Consider the following 26,336-nt stretch of genomic DNA (forward strand, 5'->3'; position numbering starts at 1 on the left):
TAAATAAAACGATAACAGTATAAGAATTAACTATTAGTATATCAATAAATCTGTTCATTGGATGTTCCTCTTTTATAATGTTCTATTATGGTGGGCTAACATACGCCGGCGCGGGAACTTCACAACAGTAACTATTTCTCTTTCTTTTTTCAAAAACTCGGAAAGGTAAGTTTGAAGAAAGTTGGGAAGGATGAATGTTCTCGATTAGGGTTTGTGTTTGGTTTTCTGTTTTTTTTTCTTTATTCTTTAATTTTTGAGAAGGGTTTATGTGTGATTTTAAGTGAGATAAAGTGACTCATCTATGAATAAGATATTAAGAATAAATGACAGTTTCAAGGGTAAATTACATTTTTGACCTCTATGCTATTTTGAAAATACAAAAAACTCCTATATTAGAAAAATAAATTAACTTATTACATTTTGTTACTTATTAAGCTTTTTACCAAATTTTAATAATATTAACGATACATCATTATATTTCATCTATTCCGATTCTTATATTGTTATCATTTTATTTCTAAACAGTTTGAAATTTATTGATATACTAACTATTAGTATATCAATAGATCTGTTAATGGGATGTTCCTTTTTTATTATGTTTAGCATAGTGGGCTAACATACGCCGGCGCCTGAATTTCAGAATGGTAAGTTTGAAGGAAGTTGGGAAATCAACCCAAAATTTATTGATATACTAACATTCGCTTAATTAACCCAAATCAACCATGCAATAGCACTCAACTCAGAAAAAATTTAGCCATAGATTAGATACGTTTCCCAATATAAAAGTTTCCGTCAAAAGAAACTAAAATCAAGCAAACGGATTAATTCTTGCATTAATAGATACAATAGCCTCAAGAAAACAATAGATTTCTTAAGTACATCAAAAGAATCTTGAAAGCGACCGAAGGAGTCAACCTACAAACAGCCTTGGGACAGACATTAGCCTCTCTGGCGAAAATCTCGGCAGTTTCGTGCATGTTGTTCCGATCAAATAATTGTGAATGTACAAGTCCAGCCTGCAAAAATGCCAAAATCAACAAAATCACAAATACACACGACCTGGAAAACCATCACGCAATAACATGTCAAAACAGACCATTTCAGGAGGAAAAAAAATCAAGAAATTACAAAGGGGCAAAAACTAAAGAACTCAAGATTTTGTTAAGTAAAACTATTGCTCCATATGTCATGTCCAAAACTAACAAAAGAAAGAACAGAATAGATCACGTAATAGAAAAACCCTCAAGAAAATCGAGAAATAAATCAAGAAATAGAAAAAACCTCAAGAAAATCAAGAAATTAATTCAGAACAAAAAAAAATCAAAAAACCACTCAAGAACCCTCACGAATTTCTTAAGAAAAATGTCAGTAGGACAACTCACATCATCTCTGAGGATCCCAGTGCGGAAACTAAGGAATAATTTCGAGTAGGAAGGAGAGGTATAGGAAGGCCGACGAAGACTAGCATTCCGAGTGGACCCACACCGGCAACGGTGGTAGAGTAGCCGTTGGGAGGAAGCGGATGTTCATTCCGAATGATGATTTTGCTGCAGGAGCGTGAGAAAGAGAGGAAAATTGAAATATCATAGAATTACAACGTGCATATTTTCATTTATAAGAGAAAACGGTTTCTCTCTCACAAAGTGAGCGTTCTGGCGGATGCTCTACAGTCACTCTCCCTGTTTTTTGTTACAGTGATCTTTATAAATAAATTGCTTCTTTATAGAGTTGAGCTTGGCCAAAACATTTGGATTCTTCACATAAATATAGCATGCAAAACGGTCCTTACGTCTATCAATAATTAATATAGGTTGATTATTAATATCAAATATATATACTTAATTAATTATTATTATTACAATAAATTGATGATTACTATTACTTATACATTTTTTTCTGTTATTGATAATTACTATTACTCTAGTAATTACTATTAAGGGTTTGAATGTGATTTGAGTGTGATAAAATGACTCATCTGTGAACAAGATACTAATAATAAATGACAGTTTCAAGGATAAATTGCATTTTTTACCCCTGTGCTATTGTGAAAATACAAAGAACTCCTATATTAAGAAAATAAATTAACTTATTTCATTTTGTTACTTATAAAGCTTTTTACCCAATTTTAATAATATTAATGATACATCATTATATTTAATCTATTGTGATTCTTATATTGCTATCAATTTATTTATAAACAGTTTGAAATTTATTGATATACTAACTATTACTACATCGATAAATTTCAAACTATTTATAAATAAAAAGATAACAATATAAGAATTAACTATTAGTATATCAATAAATATGTTCATGGGATGTTCCTCTTTTATAATGCTTTAGTATGGTTGACTAACATACGCCGGCGCGTGAACTCCACAACAGTAACTATTTCTCTTTCTTTTTTCAAGAACTCGCAATGGTAAGTTGGAAGAAAGTTGGGAAGGATGAATGTTCTCGATTAGGGTTTGTGTTTGGTTTTCTGTTTTCTTTTCTTTATTCTTTAATTTTTGAGAAGGGTTTCTGTGTGATTTTAAGTGAGATAAAGTGACTCATCTATGAATAAGATATTAAGAATAAATGACAGTGTCAAGGGTAAATTACATTTTTTACCCCTGTTCTATTGTGAAAATACAAAAAACTCCTATATTAGAAAAATAAATTAACTTATTTTATTTTGTTACTTATAAAGTTTTTTACCCAATTTTAATAATATTAACGATACATCATTATATTTCATCTATTTTGATTCTTATATTGTTATCATTTTATTTATAAACAGTTTGAAATTTATTGATATACTAACTATTAGTATATCAGTAGATCTGTTAATGGGATGTTCCTTTTTTATTATGTTTTAGCATAGTGGGCTAACATACGTTGGTGCCTGAATTTCAGAATGGTAAGTTTGAAGGAAGTTGGGAAAGCAACACAATTTATTGTTATACTAGCATTCGCTTAATTAACCCAAATCAACCATGCAATAGCACTCAACTCAGAAAAATTTAGCCATAGATTAGATACGCTTCCCAAAATAAAAGTTTCCGTCAAAAGAAACTAAAATCAAGCAAACGGATTAATTCTTGCATTAATAGATACAATAGTCTCAAAAAAATAATAGATTTCTCAAGTACATCAAAAGAATCTTGAAAGTGACCAAGAGAGTCAACCTACCAACAGCTTTGGGACAGACATTAGCCTCTCTGGCGAAAATCTCGGCAGTTTCGTGCATGTTGTTTCCGATCAGATAATTGTGAATGTACAAGTCCAGCCTGCAAAAAAGCCAGAATCAACAAAATCACAAATACACACGACCCGGAAAAGCATCATTCAATAACATGTCAAAACAAACCATTTCAGGAGGGAAAAAAAATCAAGAAATTACAAAGGGGCAAAAAATAAAGAACTCAAGATTTTGTTAAGTAAAACTATTGCTCCATATGTCGTGTCCAAAACTAACAAAAGAAAGAACAGAATAGATCACAAAATAGAAAAACCCTCAAGAAAATCGAGAAATAAATCAAGAAATAGAAAAAACCTCAGCAAAATCAAGAAATCAATTCAGAACAAAAAAAAATCAAGAAATCACTCAAGAACCGTCACGAATTTCTTAAGAAAAAAGTTAAGAATAGGACAACTCACATCATCTCTGAGGATCCCAGTGCGAAAATTGAGGAATAATTTCGAGTAGGAAGGAGAGGCATAGGAAAGCCGACAAAGACTAGCGTTTCGAGTGGACCCACACGGGCAGCGGTGGTAGAGTAGCCGTTGGGAGGAAGCGGATGTGCATTCTGAATGATGATTTTGCTGCAAGAGCGTGAGAAAGAGAGGAAAATTGAAATATCAGAGAATTACAACGTGCATATTTTCATTTATAAGAGAAAAAGGTTTCTCTCTCACAAAGTGAGCATTCTGGCGGATGCTCTACAGTCACTCTCCCTGTTGTTTGTTCCAGTGATTTTTATAAATAAATTGCTTCTTTATAGAGTTCAGCTTGGCAAAAACATTTGGATGCTTCATATAAATATAGCATGCAAAACGGTCCTTACCTCTATCAATAATTAATATAGGTTGATTATTAATATCAAATATATATAATTAATTAATTATTATTATTATTACAATAAATTGATGATTACTATTACTTATACATTTTTTTCTGTTATTGATAATTACTATTACTCTAGTAATTACTATTAAGGGTTTCAATGTGGTTTGAGTGTGATAAAATGACTCATCTGTGAACAAGATACTAAGAATAAATGACAGTTTCAAGGGCAAATTGCATTTTTGACCCCTGTGCTATTGTGAAAATACAAAGAACTCCTATATTAAGAAAATAAATTAACTTATTTCATTTTGTTACTTATAAAGCTTTTTACCCAATTTTAATAATATTAATGATACATCATTATATTTCATCTATTGTGATTCTTATATTGTTATCATTTGATTATAAACAGTTTGAAATTTATTGATATACTAACTATTAGTATATCGATAAATTTCAAGCTATTTATAAATAAAACGATAACAGTATAAGAATTAACTATTAGTATATCAATAAATCTGTTCATGGGATGTTCCTCTTTTATAATGTTTTAGTATGGTGGGCTAACATACGCCGGCGCGGGAACTTCACAACAGTAACTATTTCTCTTTCTTTTTTCAAGAACTCGCAACGTATGTTGGAAGAAAAGTTGGTGAATGTTCTTGATTAGGATTTTTGTGTGGTTTTTTTTTTTTTTTGTTTTTTTTCTTTAATTTTTGAGAAGGGTTTGTGTGTGATTTTAAGTGGGATAAAGTGAGTCATCTAAGAACAAGATACTAAGAATAAATGACAGTTTCAAGAGTAAATTGCATTTTTTATCCTGTGCTATTGTGCAAATACAAAGAACTCCTATATTAAAAAAAATAAATTAACTTATTACATTTTTTCACTTATAAAGCTTTTTACCCAATTTTAATAATATTAGTGATACATCATTATATTTCATCTATTTTCATTCTTATATTGTTTTCATTTTATTTATAAATAGTTTGGAATTTATTGATATACTAACTATTAGTATATCAATAGATCTATTAATGGGATGTTCCTCTTTTATTATGTTTTAGCATAGTGGGTTAACATACGCCGGCACATGATTTTCAGAATGGTAAGTTGGAAGGAAGTTGGAAAAGATGAATATTCTTGGTTTGGGTTTGTGTGTGGTTTTTTTTTTTTTTTCTTTTTAATTTTTGAGAAGGGTTTGTGTGTGGTTTTAAGTGTGATAAAGTGACTCATCTGTGAACAAATACTAAGAATAAATAACAGTTTCAAGGGTAAATTGCATTTTTTACCCCTGTGCTATTGTGAAAATACAAAGAACTCCTATATTAGAAAAATAAATTAACTTATTACATTTTGTTACTGATAAAGCTTTTTGCCCAATTTAATTAATATTATATTAATGATACATTATTATATTTCATCTATTGTAATTCTTATATTGTTATCATTTTATTTATAAACAGTTTGAAATTTATTGATATACTAACTATTAGTTATTTTTTTACAAAGAATAGTCTAAAGGTGAATAAATCCTTAGTATCAAAAATCATATTTTCTATCTTTTGGCCAATAGTTAGGTTAATTATATTTCAATACCAGTTATTATAATTAGATTTTAAATTTAGTTATTTATTAACCCCGTGTAAAATTCTTTTTTCTGTTATAACCATTCGGATAATCTGAGACATTAAAAATTACTATATTATATGTAGATGAATTAAAAAATTCGAACCATTAATTTTATCTATACTTTAATATGTGACTGATACGTGTTAAATTAAAATATAATTAAATTATATATAATTTAAAAATATAATCACATGTAATCCACAGATATAGGTAAAATTAGTCCATGATATAGAAAATGTGATGGAAGATTCTTTATAAACGAGATCTTGCACATGAGAAGGAACTGTAAAAGAAAAATTGCTTCATCAAATATAGAAAATTCACCAAAATTTAGTAGTTTGAATTTGACAATGATATTGATAAGCATTTCCCATTAATTGGGAACGAGAAACTTCAGCTACAATCAGCATTAGAGGATTTTCATGCATTCTTTTTTCTGTAACAATGCAATAATAGTTTAAAATAGCTTTAAACAATGGTAAATTATACAGCATCGTAACTAAGAAATAGCAGTACATTACCAAAACAGTTGTGTTCTATAAAGGACAGTTTAATGCAACTGTAGACTTCAAGTATTCAACTTTTGTGTCCCCGGAATAAGGTAGCAGAACTCAGAACCCCAACTACATTGCCGAAGAAAAGCACTGAGGGATACTTTTTATCGTCTACAAGAGATTTAACAACAGAAGGAAAATGACTCACAAACTACATTGAGGGGTTCAAAAGTTATCGGACTCCCAACAGAAACTCTCTCTTTGCTATTTTGTCTGCTTGAAAAGAAGAGAAAGAGGTTTAGGCGCTAATCACGTTATGAACGCAATTCCATATACAGAACAGAGGTGCTTATCATTCATCTGATGCCTTAGGAGAATTTTCTGGGGTTTTCAGAGCTACAACAGGAGGCTTTGCTTTATGCTCCATGACAGCTGCACGGAAATCTTCAACTATGGAAGCGTCCTTGAATTTTAAGGCAATTGTGGATAGACCATCTTTCCCTTCACTTGCACTGTTTACACAGGCGAAAGTGATGCCTTTCTTGTCCATATTTGTTAGCTTCATGTCCGGAAATAGACTAGCATTCAAGATTAACCGATAATTTCCTCTAGCCCTCATAACGAGTCTGGCTTTTCCTGTCCCTGTTGTCGAAACATTGACCTTCAGTTCTCCCTTCCCACGTTCCTTCCACGCTCCATCAATATACTCAAAAAGCACAGAATCAGCAGTAAGAACAGCCTTCTCATTCTCTTCTCCTGTTTCAACAGGAACCTCCTGCATCGGGGGAAATTTGCTGCCCTCGCTCTTACTGGCCTTATTGTCGCCCGAGGAACCAAAAATAGAAGAATTCCCATTATTAGAAACACCAAAACCAAAAGTGGGCTGGTCACTCTTCAGGCCAAAAGTACTAGACCCTAGAGAAGAACCATCTTTGGGAATTGATCCAAATGAGAATGAGGTACCAGAAAAGCCTGTTCCTGCAAATCCAGAGAAGGCATTTTGGGTACTTGATAGTTGTCGAAATGAGCTAAAAGGAGCAGGTTCTGCATTCTTCTCAGCAGTTGCCTCCGCATTTTGTTTCTCCTCATCATTTCCCTCCTCTTCTGCCTGCTTCCTGGCTTCAGTCACACTGTTATCAGCTGTTGTAGCTTCTTTCACTCCATCCCCAGAATTTCCACCTTCTGCTACCTTATCAACCATAGATTTAGCTGTGTCTAGCTCACTGACATTGTCAGTTTCATCTTTCTGAGCATTTGGTTCGGGTTTCGGGTCGTCAACCTTGCTTTCAGATTGCTTAGCATTTTCATCATTGACAACATTTTTATCCTTCTGAGCATTCGGTTCGGGTTTTGGGTCGTCAACCTTGCTTTCAGATTGCTTGGCATTTTCATCATTGACAACAGTATTCTCCTCCTCTGCAAAAGATTCACTTTTTGGTTCATCAACCTTGTTCTCGGATTTGCTCTCATCAATCTGCTCAGATTCCTTACTCTTACCACTACATGCCACTGCCTCTACTGGAGGAGCAGATGAAGCAGGAGGAACCAAGCGGATAGCCGCAAACAGATTAGAAGCAGGAGATGGATCTGGGGTAGTGGGCGTTGTTTGCTGCCGACGGACTCTCACAATTCTTCTAGTAGCAAGAACCTCGTCGCTGGCTCTTTTAAAAGTTCCCGACTCTTGTTCAGATGTATCTTCATTGTCATCAAGATCAGGGTTATCACGAGACAGCTGTACTCCAGCAGCTCTCTTTTTCGAAGGTTGAAAGTTGTTTTCTGCATCCCCCATCGCAGATTACAGTGAAAAAACCAGATAAGGTTTTTCTTCAGCTGAGTGGAAAACAGCAATCTCTGCATCAAACCACAATAAACTCAGCAAAAATTAAATGGCAGCATATACTGAATTGAACGCCCCCTGCTAGTTATAAAAGATGGGCAAATTATGTCCAGTTCTGCCAACTAGAGCAAGAAAAAAGTAGGGACATTGAGGATTATATACCCTTTTCCTTGCCTTACAAGTGTCTAAAATACCATGAACTCAAATATGAAAAATGATTTAAAGTGACTTGACAAGAACATCATGACAAACAAACGAAAATTGTTCTCTGATCCACCAATTTTCAGCGGCTTTTAGCTTTTTTTACAAAATTAACAAGTATAATCATTGATCTAGACCATCACTTATGTTGCTAACCATTCTGAAGAAAATTGAGGATATATATTGCAAGTATTCACGCATGCTTGCACTTTCCTCATCCAGCTAAGATGCTGGATATTAGAAGCAAGGTTAGATGAAACATGGAAACAGGAATGACAAACGCTTATAATTCTAAAATTAGCACATGTTTTAAAATTAAGCATGTCACAGTTTGATGTAAAAGCTGTACAAAAACCAGAGATTGCCATTACGATGACAACCAACAGCCGTGTCTCATGTTTCAAAGGAGGGTGATAAAACTTTTCACCATTATAGATATACAATATACGAAAGCTATAGGTAACATTTTTTTCTGCATTCAGAGATTAAAAAAAAAAAAAAAAAAAAAAACTGAAAACTTCGATGACTTTGTATGCTAATGATTTCCAAATATATATACACACCAAGGATTATCTTTTCCCCTATTTTTATATAATCCCAGTAGAACAATGATATCAACGAGCAAGAATAGAATTTGATGAGGTTATTATATATTTAAGATAAGCCAATGTTTTACCAATATACGCTAGGAGATCCAGGAAGTGCATACATAATTAGATGATATCTAAGCAACCATTTCTACTACCCATTACATCCACCTGCCCTATTTCCCACAATGTTGAAGTCTGAAGTGAAATGTTCAAAATATCAGTTCAATTCATGTATAATGGTTTCTTTCTTTTCCCTTTTCTTCTTGTACCTAAAAAATGATTTGCACATAAAGTATTTCTTTTCCCCACAGATTGGCAGGCAGCAGAATGCAAGTGGATTTGGCATGGCTTGTCACAAATCTGCAATGTTTGCCACCATAAGTCATTGTGATAAAACCTTCTTAATATAGCTCATGGAATACACATGACTAATCATATATGAAGCTATATCTATCTGATTGTACTTGGTGCCAAAACATTACATTTCCATAACTACAGATAATCCATGCAGCGGGATCTTGTTATGAAAAAAATTCATGCTCTTGCAAACCAATAATATTTGAACTGGAAATTACGAAGAAAAAACCAATAGCCACTACATTAAAGGCTAAAACTACATCGTCAGAAGACCTACACAAGACCACTAATTATTCCAAATCGAACAGAATTCTATTCAAGAACATAAAGGCAAGAGGCACATGATTTAAACCTAAATCCATCTTGATCATCTATGCACCAGATATCCCACATATAATCCCAGCATTTACTGAACTCGAATGGTAAAATAGATTTTTGACAATACACAAACCAAATTACATTCTTTTCACAATTGTTATCTCACTTTTTCCTTTCAAGTTTATGCCCCAATCGACTAGAATCAAACCCATTTCAACCTCAATTGGTACCACCTTTTGACAGGTTGGTAGGGTTGGGGGAAAGACACCTCCATCATATCCAATGCGCCTACTTCTTTCAAAAGATTTTTAAAAAAAAATTAAAAGTAACTTAATTTGTGCAGTTCATGACCGAAAAGCAAAAGAAAATAAAGAAAAGAAAACATATCCAATCGACAACACACCCACGCAAAAGATCATTTTGAGCTCTTCCCTCACCGTTAAGCCGCACCCTGTTTTAACACCATATTCGCTCAATGTATACACTGAATTACGAAACGACAAAACCCACCTTTGCCAAATAAAAATAATGGCAAAACCGTGAACCATCCAAACCTCAATCGTCGTAAAGATTCAAAAGAAGATAGAACAAAAGCACCACTTGTATCTATGGCTAACATAGGCAAGAAAAAGAAATGCTGCAATCGCGGCAGCGAACAAGAGAAGGATAAACATGGGTACCTGAGAGAACCTCAATGAGGGTTTAGCTCCGCTTGAATTGGAAGCTCTACTTCGTAGTTCTCTCTTGTGGACTGTGTCCGGAATGGGATCCGCTAAAACCCTAGCCCCAATCAAAGAGGGGAGAGAGAGAGAGGGGTTACTATAAACGAGCACAAGAATGAAAAATCAGGACACTCTTATAAATAAACCCTCATCTCTAACCATTTATTTTGTTTATTTCAGACCGACGTTTTAGATTAGTACCAATTCATTTTGCTTATTTTATTTTTTTATCTATAACACAGTACTTGTTAGATGTTCCACAAATTTTAAAAATAACAATTAATATTTATGATTTATAAAATGAAGAGATAAATATAATAATATATTGATAGTTAGAAAATGACATTAGTTATATGAAATAAGTTCTTACTGCACAAATTTTGAAAAGAAATATATATATACATAATTAAAAACGGATCAAGTAATTAACATAAGTGGAAGTGAGAGATAAATATAATAGTATATTAACAATTAAACTTGACTATATAAAATAAATAAATTGTTGTATTAATACAAATATTAGAGGCTATAATTGATATTTTAAAATTTGTGATAATTTAATTATAAATAAAATATATGTTTTTTATATTAGTATAGATAGATATTACAATATAATTGTAGTCTGAAAATCTTAATTTGAACCAAAATTTTAGAACTTTTAAAAATTCCCACTATAACAAAAAGGTAATATAAAATTTAGATTCGAGTGATTTCTTCCATACTTGCAGTTTGTTCACAATTATACATCTCAAAATAAAAGTAAATTGTGGAACAAATTACTCAAATTTAAGAATAATTTGTTGAAGAAACTTGCATACACCTATTTGTTAGATTTTATTTGTGTAAATGTCGCCCAAATTTCGATGTAGGTACCATATAGTGCAGCAATTTTCGATGAGCGCACTGATTTAGTGCAATGTGAGATTTTTGGCCAACTGGGGAACAAATGTCGCATAGAGCATGAAAGATTTCAACCTGGAGATTAAGAGAACAGCATATTGATATAACAAAATTCAGAGGACCATGATAGTCAATCAACCCATACAAATTTCTGAAAAGTAGCTATTATGTATCTACACTTCTCACCGACGGCATATGAAGCTTTAAACGGAAAATTGGTATAAAAGAATGTGTAATAAGAGAACTAATGCCGCAGCTAACTAATAATGGTAACTCGAAAGTCTACAATGTGTGCGCCCCCAACGACAAAAAATCAATGCGCTTATCACCCCACTGGCAGAAAGACACCTCTGGTCCCCGGAACGCGTCTTGCAGGCAACTTCTAGTGTACCTGGCACAAGAAAACTTAGTTGTCATAACCATGAGGGGGCATGGAAACAGAAGAATTTTCACTATACTGAAAAGCACGGGAGTTATGTATTATCAAAGAAGGTTTCGTGGTCAACCAATGAGCAGGAGGAAATACTCGCCAATGACAATCAAGGAACACAGACATTGTGATCAAACTCGTGCCAGGTGGAGAACAAACCTATCTTTCAAAACTTGTGCATAATGCAATAACAAGGTCACCATAATTTCAAGGATGCGCCTTCATTACGAAATTATTTCTCGGCACAAGCTTGAGGCTCAGCAAATAAATCTCTTAGTCAAGTTCGTTCTTCAACTTTATAAAAAAGAGTATGGTTTACTAGAGATTTGATAACTGAAGCATACATTTCAAGATCATGCAATTATGACAAGCTTTTAAACATGGAAGCAAATCATTTTCAATTGCAATCACATCCTAATGCACAAAGCTAGAATGTACATAGCAATTGCAAATGCAGACAAGAAACTCTTAGCACCAGAGGTCCACACAAATGACGAATTTCAGATTACATCGTAGGAGACAAGGATAATTAATGACATATAACCATGCTGTAGAGATTTCAAAATCAGTACATGGCAATCGGCCATCACAGGAAATGTACATTTCAGGCAAACATTCCAACTCTTACCGTGAGAAAAATAGTTGACAGCTGGAACCGTTTGCCTTGAGTGGACTCAGTTACTTGGCGTAAGCACTGCCAACAGCAGTAAGCGGGAGAAGAAAGAAATAAGGTTCCATCAATACGGGGTTAGTAACTGCTAATCAACAGTAATGCATAACGAGAAAAATTAATAAGGAAGATCTATGAAAAATAAGAGTGATTCAATATTATATAAATTTGTTCAGGTCATATGCCATAATATATATTCTTTTAAACTTTACTTAATCCAGTGGAGAAGAATCAAGAAACTTTACAATGAACGGAAGTGCTTGAGATGTTATTATAACTAGTCAGTGATGCATCAGTAAAAAAAGATTTTAATCTCCATTGAATGTGCCAAACTCGTTTAAAATTAAATAATTCCTAGTGCAAGTTAATTTAACTTAATCCTAAAATTCAAACGGGCATTAGATGACAAGATGCAGCAAAAGCTAGACAATTACAAATTAGTAACACAAAAAGTTTTCAAATCTGAAAAAATTGGGAGTCAACAAGCAACTAAAGAAAATCAATTAATCACCAGCTACAAAACTAGGAATATGACACTGGCCCAACCAATTGCTTTTAGGCTGACGGTTTTCCTTCATTATTCGTACCCCACTGTTCCTCAGCCTCATTGCCATTAACAAGTACGGCTCCATCTGTTGAATCAGCATCCACAACAATAGCCTCTTCTTGAGTGCCATCAGGCCCCTCTTGCACTTCACCGTTTGGTTCTCCACCCTAAAACAAAGTTAGGAAATGAAACAAAAGCAAACAAGCTTAGCGGATAAACTTAGCATAATACCTAGGTTAAGATCTGGATCATTACATCTTGGGATACTGAAATCCATGACACTAAATAGATATTATAATATAATGCATGATGCAACTTCTGCAGTTTCAACTTTCCACATCTGGCAACTTCCAGTATACATACACACATACATAAAAAGAAAAGTCGCCCGAAAAACTTATGCAGACATATGTCAAAATATGCTGCCAAAAAGGGATGGAGAATCCAGCAAGAAGGAAAGTAACACCCCTACCTCATAATCCAAGCCTCCATTTTCCAGGGTTTCTTCTTCTATTTGCATGTTTCTAAAAGCTTCAACAAGACTGGCGGTTGATCTATCAGCATGTTGCACATATTCAGCAGCAGGAAGATAGTTACCCCTATGCAAATGGATAACAAGTTATCTTGGCTCTTTAGATGCCCAAACTTCGAACATTTCACACAACATACTAAATTAAGCACCGCAAGTTTTAGAAATATACAAGGGAAAAGGGACACACCGCAAAACAGGCTAAAGTCAAGATAAATAACATAACCACCTTCAAATGAATTTACATCTTTTACATATTCCAAGATCGGAATAGCAATAGGAATCATTTACCCAACACCATTAATTTTCCCTTGTATGCTTGATTAATAACAAGTGGAGGAAATAAAGCTGAAATACCTTGTCCCAGCCGCTTTAGCTTCAACAGCAAGTGCAACTTGCCATTCATCAAACAGATTTGGATATTCTTCTGGATCAGCAAGAGATTCTGCTGCTTTCGGATTAATCTGCAAATTATATCCAAATCAGATCAAACAAGAAGAAACAACTCAGTAACCTCCAGATACATTCAACTTTTTAGTTCCTCCTGTTTGGGCTTAAATATCATAAATGGATAAAAACTCGAACATGGATATTAAAGATAACCTTATTGAGGTCTTTTCTCCAAAGAGCAACAATTTCTGACACCTTACTTGGAAGGTAAGACCGAGCCATAAACGCAGCTTCAGGTATCCGGTTGCTGCAACGCCAGGTTTATTATGCATACAAAAAGAAATAAAAAAAAATGGTACACCAACCAGATACAGTGATGAAAAGCTTTACCTGTCAATTAATAGCTGAAGGCAGTCCTCCAATTTTCCCAACATAAACAGACAAAGGAATGCAACATTGTTTTTCCCATGCTCTTTGGCAAGAGATGCAAGTTCAGTAATTCCTTCAGCATTGCCTAAAGAAGAATAGAGTAGCAACAAACCACTCAGGTCATTTGCTTGCTTCAAACACTTCTCTGCCATCTCCAACTGAAATGCAAAACAGAACCATAAATTTCTAACCGATAAAAAAAAAAGCACACATCTAATCAAAATTGACAAACAAGGGGGGTGGGGGTGGGGGGGGATTCAATAATTATTTTCTTCAACATATTTATAGAGGTTTTTATAGAAAAAGGTGCATTATCTGTATATATTTGTGTAAGAAACAGTCAAACCATTTGAACATCAGTCTAGAATCTTTAAAGAAGTAAATACTAATGCATGTTCAGCTCAGTGCGCAATAATCAAGAGAATACCATTCCAGCAGACATGGCTAATTCGCCCAATTGTTTCCATTTAGACTCACTCTGTGCAACCATGGCAATTTCCTGCAGAAAAAGCACTTGTAAGAAACACATATTTCAGGAGCACAAAACATCAGTACAGCAGATGAGGGAGAACCCTCCAAAGAACATCATGGAAACAAATTGGAATTGCTCCAGAAAAATATTCGTTTAATCTATAATATCCCAACCAAACAATTCAGCAGGTTTACCTTTGCAATCTCCAGCTTGCCTAGCTGGATGGCCAGCTCAAATCTGTAGTCGGGATCTGTAGCAACTTCAAGTGCATCTTCTACCATTCCTCGTGATTCCAAGAAACGGGCCACACTATTCACCAAACAAACTTTATAACCCAAGCCAAGACAAATAAATGGTTCTAGGAATTTATGCATCAGAATCAGATAGGACAAGAAAATGTCAAAGTGATCATGGGATGGCATATTCAGAAATCAACTTCCTTCAGATACAGGTTTTTTACTTCATATATTTTTTTGGCAAGGAACTAGGATTTGTCCATATAGTATCATCAAGCTAGAGATGAAGCAAGTACTGTTCATTAAGGAAGAATTCTAAGATATATTTTGCAGCATAAGCTTATACATTAGAAATCGAAATACTGTTCTTCACAAATAAAGTATCCTCGATTTACGCAGAACATGGAGTCTTGGGCTTGCCGCTTATGTTGATAAAGCAAAGATAAGCATACATATAAAATATAATATGCTCTTCCATGTAAGAACAACAGAGCAAGCAAAAACATATTAGAATAAGATCAATGTCAGCTATAATGATGATTAAATTAGGATTATAATTGACAACTCTAATTGGCTGAACAAAAATCAGGCCAATCCATGGCGTAACTGCATATATAAATTGATTTAGCAGCATAAGTCATTTGGGACTATCATGCATACATGGCAGCGAGAACAAGACGCAAAATTAGAATTCAAGTATGAAGTTAAAGATGCTACACCTGTTATGATGCTCCTTCGGAATTGATGGTAAGACCTCACTTGCCCTTCCGAGATCACCACGCATTACAAGAGTCTTATACTCAATCAAGGTGAGAAGCAAAGTGTAACCCATAACACTGTGAAGATGATACAGATATACATATGAGCAGTTGCAGAACCAAGCAAGGACCTCTTCCTCACATGAAGAGGAAGGACAGTCAACTTCACATGTGCTTCACTAATCAAAGATAAAAAATAACAAATGATAGTCACAGTGGCTGCTGCCACTGATATCTTGACTGAATGACTTACTTAAATTCTTTGTCAATCAGATAAACACGACTCTGATTAGCAAGATATCCAAGTAGGTACATGGGCCGGTCTAAATGGAACATTGTTGTCACCTAAAAATAAAATAAAAGAATCACATAAAGATGTATCGTCTCACATTCTGGAAGTAATACAGCCATGAGAGCAGTAACCATACCTCACCACCTACGCAGTAGTTAAGTCTCCAAGATGAGTTATTGTAAATGAAACAATCCCCCACCCAAATTCCAGTCCGTACACGTTCATTAATTTCATAAAGAAGGTCAAAAGCATCTTCTACGCCTTGTTCATCTACTGATCTCCCACTATCCAGATGGGCAGAAACTACATCACGCTGCAAGATGTAAAAGCCAATTCAATTACCAAATCCCCAGAAAGAATTTGCATGCAAATTCATAAGACCAGGATGAGTAGTATGCTTACATTATACTTAAGTATGTAGAACGATGAATCACTGGCAATGGCCACCAAATCACCACTGTCAGCCCAGTACAGATTCTGAAATATATCACCGTAAAACAGACAAAATAGGGATCAGGATCCATACGAACAGTTGTAACATGCACAATAGATATTTTAACCAGTAACTTTCTTACTTTGACATTGACATCAATTCTCCGTATTAACCTGCACTCAGCCCAATCATAGAAACAAATAAAATCATTTGAGCACATTGCCAATAAACTGCCGCCATAGATGTGCTCTGCGGAAAATGTGGGACGGATGCTTTTCTTTTCCTGAAAGCAAACATCACTCTAGATATTATCCTAGTAGATGCAGTAAGAACTTAGTATGGATTTAAGGTTCCAATGGTAAATGCATGCACATCAATCTTGTTCAATGAGAATCATGCATGAACAGTTAAGTAACTCATGTCAGGTCCACAACATTATTCAGAAAGGACATGCGGGAAAGCTGCACAACCACCACAAAACTTTGCATCACAGTGTTGTTAAATGCAGTAGGAATCAAGTTGGATTTGAATTTAAAACCTATGAAAAAAAGAGGCAAAAAGAGGGCAACCAGAAAAGCAAAGAAATTTTTCTAGCTTAAATTAAATCTCACTAGAACGAGGCCCAATTAAGCAGATCCATAAGAGACGACAACCAACCAGGAAATTTTTACTGAAGATCTTGATCTTTGATGTACTTTCCCTAACAGCATATTCTCCCTCCGTTGACCATACAAATTCCAAAGCTGAACCAAATGACCTGTTTCTCCATGCCAAAGCCGTGTATATAATGTACTCACCATCTCCGCACACAACAACAAACCTACCGTTGGGGTTGTGCTTTAAGCTCTGCAAACAAAAAAAGTAAGATATAAAAGTTAATACAAAGTCAATGCAGAGCAGCAAACAATCAGCAGAGATGAATTTAATTTAATCCTTCAAGAAGCACCACGAGGATGATCAAAGAGACATCTCTCTCCTAATTTTCTTTTCATTCAAAATCTTTCAAAGATCCTCTAGCACATTAGTCATAAAATATATGAAAACAATTAATGAGAAAGAGGAGGAGAAAGAAGAAAAGCTTCATCTTTAACTCCGCAGTCTTGATTGTGCTCTCTTATACAATTTTACACTTACCAATTCTTATATACAAGTCAAACACCATTAGAACTCTTTGAAAACCAACAAGAATGGAGAAGAATATGTTTGAGATGGAGAACATAGATATAGTCACCCTAAAACTCTCGTTTAGTGCATGATGTGTTAAGAACTTGACCATTTCATCCCTAAAGTATATTTTAATCCTTAACGTGTTAAGAACTAGACATCCAAAAAAAAAAAGATTTACAAGGTATGTAATGAACATGAACACTTCAGATTAAAGTGTTAAAAAGGATACAGAATTTTTTAGTAGAACATTGTCAAAGAAATTGGATAAACATCTCGTGCGAGGAAGCATCTCTAGTAGCTTGAATGCTCCCAAATCTATTTCACATTATAACCAAGACCTTCCAGCAGGCCGCAAAGGCAGCTAAGCTAAAAGGTTTCAAAATATCAAACCAAAGTCTACAAGATAGCATCGTAATAACTTGGGCAGTTAAGAACACCTAGACATAAAATGGAAATACCTTTTCAATCCTGCAAAATAATCACATAAATACAATGAAACTAAGGAAAAATAACCTGTGGATAAAGGTCACAGGTACCCAATTCCTTAACAGCCAAAGGCAATCTCTCTCCATCAGAGACCTGAGGAAAAATGTAAAGTAATTTCAGAGAATTGGCTTTGCAACTAATTAATTTAGTCTCGGCAATTTATACCTCATAATCTGCTCCGACACTCTTAATGTTGACCGTCTGAATTTCATTATGCTTAGCCCAAATGATTTTCCCACTGTTGTCCATACTAGCAATAGGTACCTCTCGACCAAGCTTTACCATGATGGTTCCTTCATCATAACCAATTACAACCCTGCACGTTAAATCAATCAAATGAAGTTCAGTCCCAAAATAAAAGAGAAATGCATATGTGAATGCTAAAATTCTCTAGTTTGATTCTCTAATATTCCCCAAAATAATCTCATCATGTAAAAGCTCGAGTAGAGCCAATATCAAACCTATAGGCTATAGCCAGCTTCTTGAACACTGAGCTGGACATTTACTTGTAGAGTTTACACACTGCTAAAAAATTCACATTATAATATCTGGGCAAGATGTAACTCGGGACATTCAGACCCCTATAATTCTAAACAGCATGAGCAGACTGAGAGCTAGCCTCGAGACCCCAACTTCAAATAAATGAAAGAATCCCTCAACCAGCACATGAGATCAACTGCAAATAAACTTACCGTCTTGAACCTTTCATGTAACCAAGTGCCCAAACTCTTTCAAGGCCATAATTCAATGTGTTCTCAAGTCTGCAAGATGATGACATAACTGGTCAGAAGTCATATAGATGGGCAAGCAATTGACCTAAAATCTTATGTGAGGAAGATGAAGAAAAATACCAATATAGTGAGACACACAGAGACACAAGTATATAAATTAACGGAGACTAATTTGGTACGAATCAAGGTAATTACAAATAGTCATAGATTATAAAGTATGTATATTCATTATAGGCTCATCGATCTCAATATTGAGTGATATGTAGGAATGATGACCTAAGTTGAAGGTATCACAGGTCTATCAGACATTTTAAATATAAGTTTAGCAAGAAGTGGCACAAAATTTATAGGAAACCAAATCCCGGAAGTATTCACACTTGAGAAGACTATTCCCGCTAAACAAACAAACGTTGATGAAGAAAAACACGATTCTCAATAGCTCAACTTTAGCATGAGAGAGTTGCGAATATGAATTTGAAAATTAAAGATATGTTAACCATGTTACTTGATGGAACAGGAAATGAGTTTGGGCAAGCAGCATAATTGAAGAACCAGGCCACCTTGTAGTAGGGGTGTTCACAGTTCATTTAAACCGGCCGAACACAGTTTTTTCCATCACCGTTCGGTGTCCGAACCGGAAACCGATTTATATATATTATTAATTACATTATATAAAATACATTATTATATATTATATCATATTATATTATATAGATGATTTGAATTTTGAATTGTATTTCTAAACATTCTTTTCATTATACATTTTATTTTTTAGGTTTTGATATTTTGGTACATGTATTTTTGGATAAAATTGAAAAAATACTAAAATTATTTATATATTTTTTTCCGAACCCAGTTCGGTTTAAACCGAACCGATACTGTTCGGGTCGATTTTCAGTTTTTAAAAATGGCGAACCATTCGGTTCAGTTGGGTTAACCGAACTAAACACCGCTACCTTGTAGCACAAAATTTACCTATAAGTGGTGGCATGCCATATGCGGACTGTACCATCCTCAGAACCTGTTATGATAATGGGAAGTTCAGGATGGAAACAAACTGCAGATACATTGTGTGTGTGGCCTTCTAGTGTCTGGATACAGCTCTTTGTCTGATAATCCCAAACCTATTTCACAAGTTCTCCAGATAATATTAGATTTTGTTCATAGAAACTCATGAAACCAGAAGAAGCGACGCAAACAAGGGACAACCTTAGCAGTATGATCATCAGAACCAGTGATTAAATAAGGTTTATCACCACCAACAAAGTAATCTACACAGTTGACTCCTTTCAGGTGGGCATCTAGGGTAAAGTTTGGGTCAGGGGAGCCAAGATTCCAAATCTACAAAAGGAAACGTATAAAGATCACATCAAGTTAATTAAAAGACCTAGTAAAATTCACCTACAAACCATTACAGGCATACCTTGATAGAACGATCAAGTGATGCACTGGCAAAAGTATTAGTATCTTTAGGATTAAATGTCACTTGCATCACGTAATGGGAATGACCCTCAAATATTTGAGTGCACGCCCATCCCTTTTCCCAATCCCAGAGCTTTATGAGCATGTCATCGGAGGATGACAACACATATGGAAGAGTGGGATGAACGGCCACACACCTAATATAATCTGTATGGGCCTCAAATACTTTGACCTTATCCATTGTATTGTAATTGTACACACGCATGAACATGTCATCAGAACCAGCAACCACCCACTGCTTCCGTGCTATGAACTTAGCAGATCTAACTGCGAGATTACATGGTAGGAATTAGCATTAAGATGATCCAGACCAAGATAATAAAGATTACTGAAACATTTATTTACCAACTCGAGAAATGCAAATAATCCAAATCACGCACCTGGTAGTTCTGTGACCTCAAAAGATTTAACCATTGTCTGTAGCACCACAAATCAAGCTTTAGAATGTAATTCCAGGCAAGGAAAATCAACTACAGAAAGGGTTATTACAAGAAAAGCAGAGTAGACTTCACATCTCTATTCAAATCAATAAAATGTTTTATTATTCAGACTTTCCGTAATACAAAGTAAGGATGCTAAAAATGTTCAAGGAAAATTGGCACACAAAAGACTCGCCTCCAAAAGTTCCGAGCTGCCAGATTATAGGATCAAAGTCCATCTTAAGGATTTACACACCCAAACACTCACTCAACAAGAGGACATGGGCAAGGATTTAGACATCGAAAACATACCTAAATCCAAAGAAGTGCTAGATGTAATATCATTCAATATAACATGGCACTTTTGCTCCGTTCCAGGAACTATAACTTAAGGAGCTTATGAGTGGTACTATGAGTAGCTTCCATAAAATGTACTCATATAATGAGATATAATTAATATAAATGAGGAATAAAACGGGTTCTTGAAAGTTCCTAAAAGGAAAGTACTTTGACAAAAGCTAGATGTCAATGAAACTATAATAGGTAACAAAATTAACATCCTTATTACAACATTAAACCTATTTACAACTCAATCCCATCAAAGTAGCTGAATTTTCATTGCTAGAAATTATAGAATTGCCATCATTAGTCTTCTAACCCGTCAAAAAATAAAGCTTACAGACTTACACAAACACCCTAAAAAGACCATGTCATCGCATATGATCAATTTATCAAACTTCTTTGATGACTAAAATACTCGTGTCAGCTGCATTATACCTGGGTCTGATAGTTCCAGATGCAAACAGTCCCCGTATACAAACTTGCCAATATCCTGTGAGAGCACCATGCATCATGGAATCAATAGATTTTCCAGATATATAAACAAGGGGAAAAGGCATTCAAAGCTGTAATTCTTCTCCCACATATAAGCAAGCTTGCCAACATCCAAGATATACATGTAAATGCAAACAAGGAACAGAAGCAGAAAATAGCTTAGATTAAGTAAACTGAAAATTATATCAAACTCCTAAACTGGATTTTATAACCTGATTGCAAAAAGCGTCTGAGCACTTGAAAATATATATGAACAGAACTTGTAAAATATCTAAATCATTGAGTATGAGAAATAAGCACAAAGAAATTGTTTTCTCTTCTGCATTTTTTTTTTTTTTTAAATTGACGAGGTAGCATTTCCCAGCTGCTGATATAAAATGCAAAATGCAACAAGTGAAGAACGAGAAAGAAAAAAAGGCACATTGATTGATTGCATCGAAAACATACCATGGCTCTGTAGGATGTAGATCCACAGATTTTACTCTTTCTGATCTTTGCGCAAGTTTCCTCTGATGTAATACATCAAAAGGTTAGCATCCAGCAATCACTCAGTCACACATCAAAACGAATTTTTCAATTTAAAAGATTTCGCACCTTGATTTCTAGTCTGAGCGGCTGCAACACAGCAGCAGAAGAATTCAACACCAAAAACAAAAAAACCGAAAAAATTGAGTCAGTAAACAATAACAGTAGCTTCAGATCTCAATCAACCCGCACCCAATCCAAACAAATAACAAAATCAACAGTAAAATCCAAAGCAATCAAACAGCCGAACCTCCCACCATTTACCAAACAAAAATATCCAAACACGAAATTAACTCCAAATTCCTAGAAGATATACAGATCCGATACCCAACCCAACATCACATTCCCAAAAACACAGAAGCAAAACGACTCACCATCTTTTACAGTAAGTTGTGCAATTCGAGGAACCCAAGAGATCCGAGTGTAAGGTGGAAGAGTGAATGAATCAAGAAAACACGCACTCGAATGCTGAGATCAAGAGAGAGAAAGAGCGCGTATTAATATGTGAATTGTAGTGAGAGAAAGTCGAGATTTTGCGCTCATATGAGAGCAATAGTGGCAAAATTTCAACCAAGGCGATGAACCTTATTTACCTTTGTATTTTTTATTTTATTTATAATTAAAAATCATCCCTTTTTTAATATTATCGGAATTTTAATTTTCTTTTGGCTCATTTTTATTTCTTTAACTCTCCTTCTTTTTCTGAAATATTCTCTTTTTTTTAATTTCCTTCTCTATAAATACAGTCAAAAATATATTTTTCTCCATTATTTATGTTACTGAAAATAAATTATCTAAAATAATAATTAATATATTACTGTATTTGAATAGGCTTTCAAGTCATTATAAAATTTAAATCCTTCAACACATAATTTGAAATCTCAAGTAAGGAAAAAGGGTTTTGTAAAAGTAATGTAAAGAAAATATATGGCCCATAAACTTTGGGCCACCTCCAACAGTTCTCCTAAAAGGCCTAGGCCCAGAATTTGGATTCAGTCCTTTATTGGGCCTTAACCCGTTCAATATTATCTTATGTTATGTTTGGACAGATGAATTGAGAGTTTGGTATTTCAAAGGAATATGATACATCTTGTCCGGCCCATATCCCAGGCCCAATGAATAAAGGATGGGAAAATTGTATGTAAAAGTAAAAGAAAAGCTCTATTTTACGTTCTATAAGTTAATTCTTTTGTGATTTTGTCTCATTATTTTTGTACTCGTCACATTCTGTATAATCGTTTGGTTTAAGTGAGAGGAAAAGGGAAGTGGAAGGGGAAGGGAGGGGAAAGAATAAAGCTTTCCTTCAGGTTGCTTGCTACGATTGAAAAGGAAGTAGATCTCAAATACTTCCCTAACCCTTTGTTTAGTACCAGAAAAATAGATTCAGAAAAATAATAATTTTTGTAATTTTACTAAATAACCTTTTTTTTTATTTTGTATTTAAAAATAAATAAATTAATATTATACAGATATAATTTTAGTATATCAAAAATTTAAGAACCTTATTAATAAAAAGATTTATCGAATAAGAATAAGAATATTTTTTATTAATAAAAATATTCATCAAAATGAGTATTGTTCATATATTTTAAACTGTTTAATTTAAATAAAATAAAAATTACTAACAATATTTTCAACTAATGAATTCGAGTTCAAACATAACTGTCTTTGTTGATACCAAAACAACTTTGGAGAAAAATTATACATATAGATATATATAGGTAATAGAGTAAATAAAAATAAAAACTTACGTTTTTGCGTTTTTGACCTTATACTTCCACTTTTCAGCCTAATTTTGAACGAAAACATAATTAGACTCCGAATGAATTTTATATACATCGAATTTTACTTTACCCACATCTCTTCCTCCTAACCAAACACCAATAATCTCTTATACATTTATTTTTACTTCCAATTCTCTTATATTCTTACTTCTCACCTAACCAAACACACTTTAAAAGAATTGTAATTTTAGTTTCGAGTGTGAAATTTATGAAAGTTATTTAATTTTCCTGTAAACTTCACAGCTCGTTTACGTGCTTTTTCCATAGGAAATTAAACGAAATTAAAACTTAGTACTAAAAATTATAATTTTTTTGCAATTATAAAATACAATATGACGAGTTAAAAAATAATAGGCAAACAAGGCCTTCGAGCAAGACTATTTTAAAAGTTATATTGCATCATCACCAATATATCCAAAATTTGTACACTTTAAACCATTTTACTAAAAATAATCAACTTTAATAATTCTCATTTATTCTTCAAAGTAATAATTTAGATTGTCGGCCCACCAACTGCACTGACATAGGTAAAAAGCGCTGAAAGTATCAGGGGAGGAAAATAAAAAGCAAAAAGTGAATAATAATTTTGAATAAAAAAAAATACTCAAACTCTCCAAGCTTTCACATATATTAGTTATTAATTAGGGGGATTAGGGCATGTCCAACCAATGTGTTTTAGGCACATGATTTCCAATTTCATTACATAATCATCATCAAGATATGGATCCACAAACTATTAATATTCTGCCAAGACAAAGAACACCTCAAAGTTTGGTGCCCTTTTGAGTATTTTCAGCAGTGTGGCAAAAGCAAGCAACAAGTCTTGGTAGTGGAGAAACAATTGATGATTAGCACTATAGGGATAAAGAAATTTAAAAATAAAAAGAATATACATAAATACAATAAATGAAAGTTTTAATCACATATGTTATGTATTATTTTTTAAAAATTAAAATAAATGAATATGACGGTGATCATAAAATCATAAATGTCGGGTAATTAGGAAATGCGTTTTATTATTTTAACACTTGTGATTATATATGTTAAAAGGGCAAATTTCATCGACGCTCCTTTAACTTATGTCCAAACACATAAATACCTCTAATATTTTTTTGTAAAATTACAGGTATATATCGAGTGAATATGTATTGTATTTCAGAAGATATTTGTGTAATTATAGTTACGACTATAATCTCAATGATAATACTAATAATTTTGTAACATGCATAAAATATTTATATATTTGGATCAGACCTTTGAAACGTTAATGTAATCTATCCTTTTTAAGAAAAGAGAATGTCATTTTGGGATTATTATTCATTAATTAAATTCAAAATTTAATCTATTGAAGATTTTAATAAAATACTACATATATATGTAATTGGTTGTCACCAAATTTGACTTCATCTTAAGACCTAAAATTATTGAGAGAAATCAATAAAAAAGAGTCACATTTGCAATGATTGCTATTAGGAGTTCAAAAGCTAGAAGGGCAATCCTTCCCACTTCCAAATGGAATAGGGTTGGTATATTCTTGGAATAAACTTGTCCACTTACCTCAAAGTAAATGGAGAAGGAAATGAGGTCCAAACTTTGTACTTGATATTCACTAAGTCATGTAATTGCCTGCCTAGATTCCTAGCAATTCCACCTATTTATAAAAATTAAATTTCTTTTTTTTACATTTATAGCTAACCCCACTTCTTGTATTGTTTTTTTGACTTGGAGCAATTTCTAAGCAAAGGTCATCAATTCAGACAAAAAGGGTCATCATTCATGAGTAGCAGTGGTCAAGTTTGAGGATTATCAAACACTTGAAGTTGTAATGGAATATGACATGGGAATGGTTAGGACTTAGGAGCGGTTTTTATTTGAATAAAGGTAATAATCTGGTTGGTTGGTCCAAATAGTCTGTTTTTTAAAGTGATTCAGTTAAAATAAATGACTTGATGAATATTATGTCCAGTTTTGTGACAAGATTATGGTGTATAGTATGTCCAAGTAGTTGTGGTCCAAATGAGCCATCTCGGAATGACAAGCCAAGAGCAACAATATTGACTCCCACACTATATGAGATTTTATAATATCGGTCACATACTTTCCTATATTTAACTAGTTGGACCCTTGCTTTGTATTTTCTTGAAATTGAATTGATATAGAGTCTTTGATACCGCAAAAAGCACTGTAAAGATTGACATAAGAATTCGTTAGGCAAAATTGCAAAGTCAGTCCAATACCATAGGCCATTTCATACTTGATCTCATGTTTTTTGGGATTTTTACATTGACAATAATCCCATCAAAAAATGTAAATAGAGGTTAAAATCGTTGCACAAAAAGCTCCTTCCACTATCCGTCGTTAAATATTAGCGGTGGATCAGCATGTCATAAAGTCACGTGCTCTAAGCAATTAGTGGGTCAAAAGAGGCAAAATTAGTACATTGATCCCATAAGAATGGAGCATATCAACTTTGGTTCTACACTTATGGAGTTATATTTTTTGCCATAGATTAAGTTGAAATTTCCACAAGTAATCCAAAAACACATCAAATTTGGTCCTTTTTGGCATCCCACCGTTGCAAATAAATGATACAACTTATGTGATATTCACTTGATCATTA

At 33.8% G+C, this 26,336-nt stretch overlaps 2 protein-coding genes and 1 long non-coding RNA gene across 6 annotated transcripts; all 3 read right to left on the bottom strand.

Annotated features, from left to right (window-relative positions):
* Positions 1-764: 764 nt before the first annotated feature.
* LOC148788719 (uncharacterized) lies at positions 765-3,976 on the bottom strand. Its single transcript, XR_016064873.1, has 4 exons — positions 3,643-3,976; positions 3,175-3,272; positions 1,383-1,547; positions 765-1,016 (listed from the first exon to the last, which is right to left on the bottom strand). It is a non-coding gene; the product is annotated as an uncharacterized LOC148788719 (long non-coding RNA).
* A 2,203-nt stretch (positions 3,977-6,179) lies between these two features.
* Positions 6,180-10,331, bottom strand: LOC105157607 (nuclear pore complex protein NUP50A). 2 transcript variants are annotated; one of them, XM_011074019.3, is made up of 3 exons: positions 10,161-10,331; positions 9,075-9,165; positions 6,180-8,028 (listed from the first exon to the last, which is right to left on the bottom strand). In XM_011074019.3, exon 3 carries the CDS (start codon positions 7,964-7,966, stop codon positions 6,530-6,532), a length of 1,437 nt encoding a protein of 478 aa, XP_011072321.1. In that variant the 5' UTR covers positions 7,967-8,028; positions 9,075-9,165; positions 10,161-10,331; the 3' UTR covers positions 6,180-6,529. The 2 variants fall into 2 exon arrangements, with proteins under 2 accessions (XP_011072321.1, XP_011072320.1); XM_011074018.3 differs by lacking the exon at positions 9,075-9,165.
* Positions 10,332-11,184: 853 nt separating this feature from the next.
* Positions 11,185-22,505, bottom strand: LOC105157608 (coatomer subunit beta'-1). 3 transcript variants are annotated; one of them, XR_002286765.2, is made up of 26 exons: positions 22,307-22,505; positions 22,002-22,022; positions 21,855-21,916; positions 21,351-21,405; positions 20,535-20,571; positions 20,096-20,421; positions 19,882-20,013; positions 19,648-19,796; positions 18,634-18,702; positions 18,107-18,257; positions 17,969-18,034; positions 16,946-17,134; positions 16,431-16,571; positions 16,258-16,332; positions 15,992-16,168; positions 15,817-15,908; positions 15,525-15,641; positions 14,764-14,878; positions 14,525-14,596; positions 14,059-14,255; positions 13,882-13,975; positions 13,636-13,742; positions 13,222-13,348; positions 12,749-12,916; positions 12,161-12,226; positions 11,185-11,493 (listed from the first exon to the last, which is right to left on the bottom strand). XR_002286765.2 is itself a non-coding variant. In XM_011074022.3 (26 exons), exons 1-25 carry the CDS (start codon positions 22,307-22,309, stop codon positions 12,207-12,209), a joined length of 2,721 nt encoding a protein of 906 aa, XP_011072324.1. In that variant the 5' UTR covers positions 22,310-22,505; the 3' UTR covers positions 11,185-11,493; positions 12,161-12,206. The 3 variants fall into 3 exon arrangements, 1 of the variants encoding a protein (XP_011072324.1); XR_002286764.2 differs by having other exon boundaries at positions 12,714-12,916; XM_011074022.3 differs by having other exon boundaries at positions 12,790-12,916.
* Between the last annotated feature and the right edge of the window lie 3,831 nt (positions 22,506-26,336).

The sequence above is a fragment of the Sesamum indicum genome, linkage group LG3, assembly GCF_026168435.1.
Source record: "Sesamum indicum cultivar Baizhima isolate 11 linkage group LG3, ASM2616843v1, whole genome shotgun sequence".
In the NCBI taxonomy this organism is placed as follows: domain Eukaryota; kingdom Viridiplantae; phylum Streptophyta; class Magnoliopsida; order Lamiales; family Pedaliaceae; genus Sesamum; species Sesamum indicum.

What these genes read in the sequence shown, in the direction of transcription:
- LOC105157608 (XM_011074022.3), bottom strand. An exon ending in TCTTCAGTAAAAATTTCCTG is followed by an intron (nt 16,572 to 16,945) that starts GTTGGTTGTCGT and finishes GTTTGCTTTCAG; the next exon opens with GAAAAGAAAAGCATCCGTCC. An exon ending in TGAGGCTGAGGAACAGTGGG is followed by an intron (nt 12,227 to 12,789) that starts GTACGAATAATG and finishes TGCTGTTGGCAG; the next exon opens with TGCTTACGCCAAGTAACTGA.
- LOC105157607 (XM_011074018.3), bottom strand. Translation starts at nt 7,966, where the DNA reads ATGGGGGATGCAGAAAACAACTTTCAACCTTCGAAAAAGAGAGCTGCT.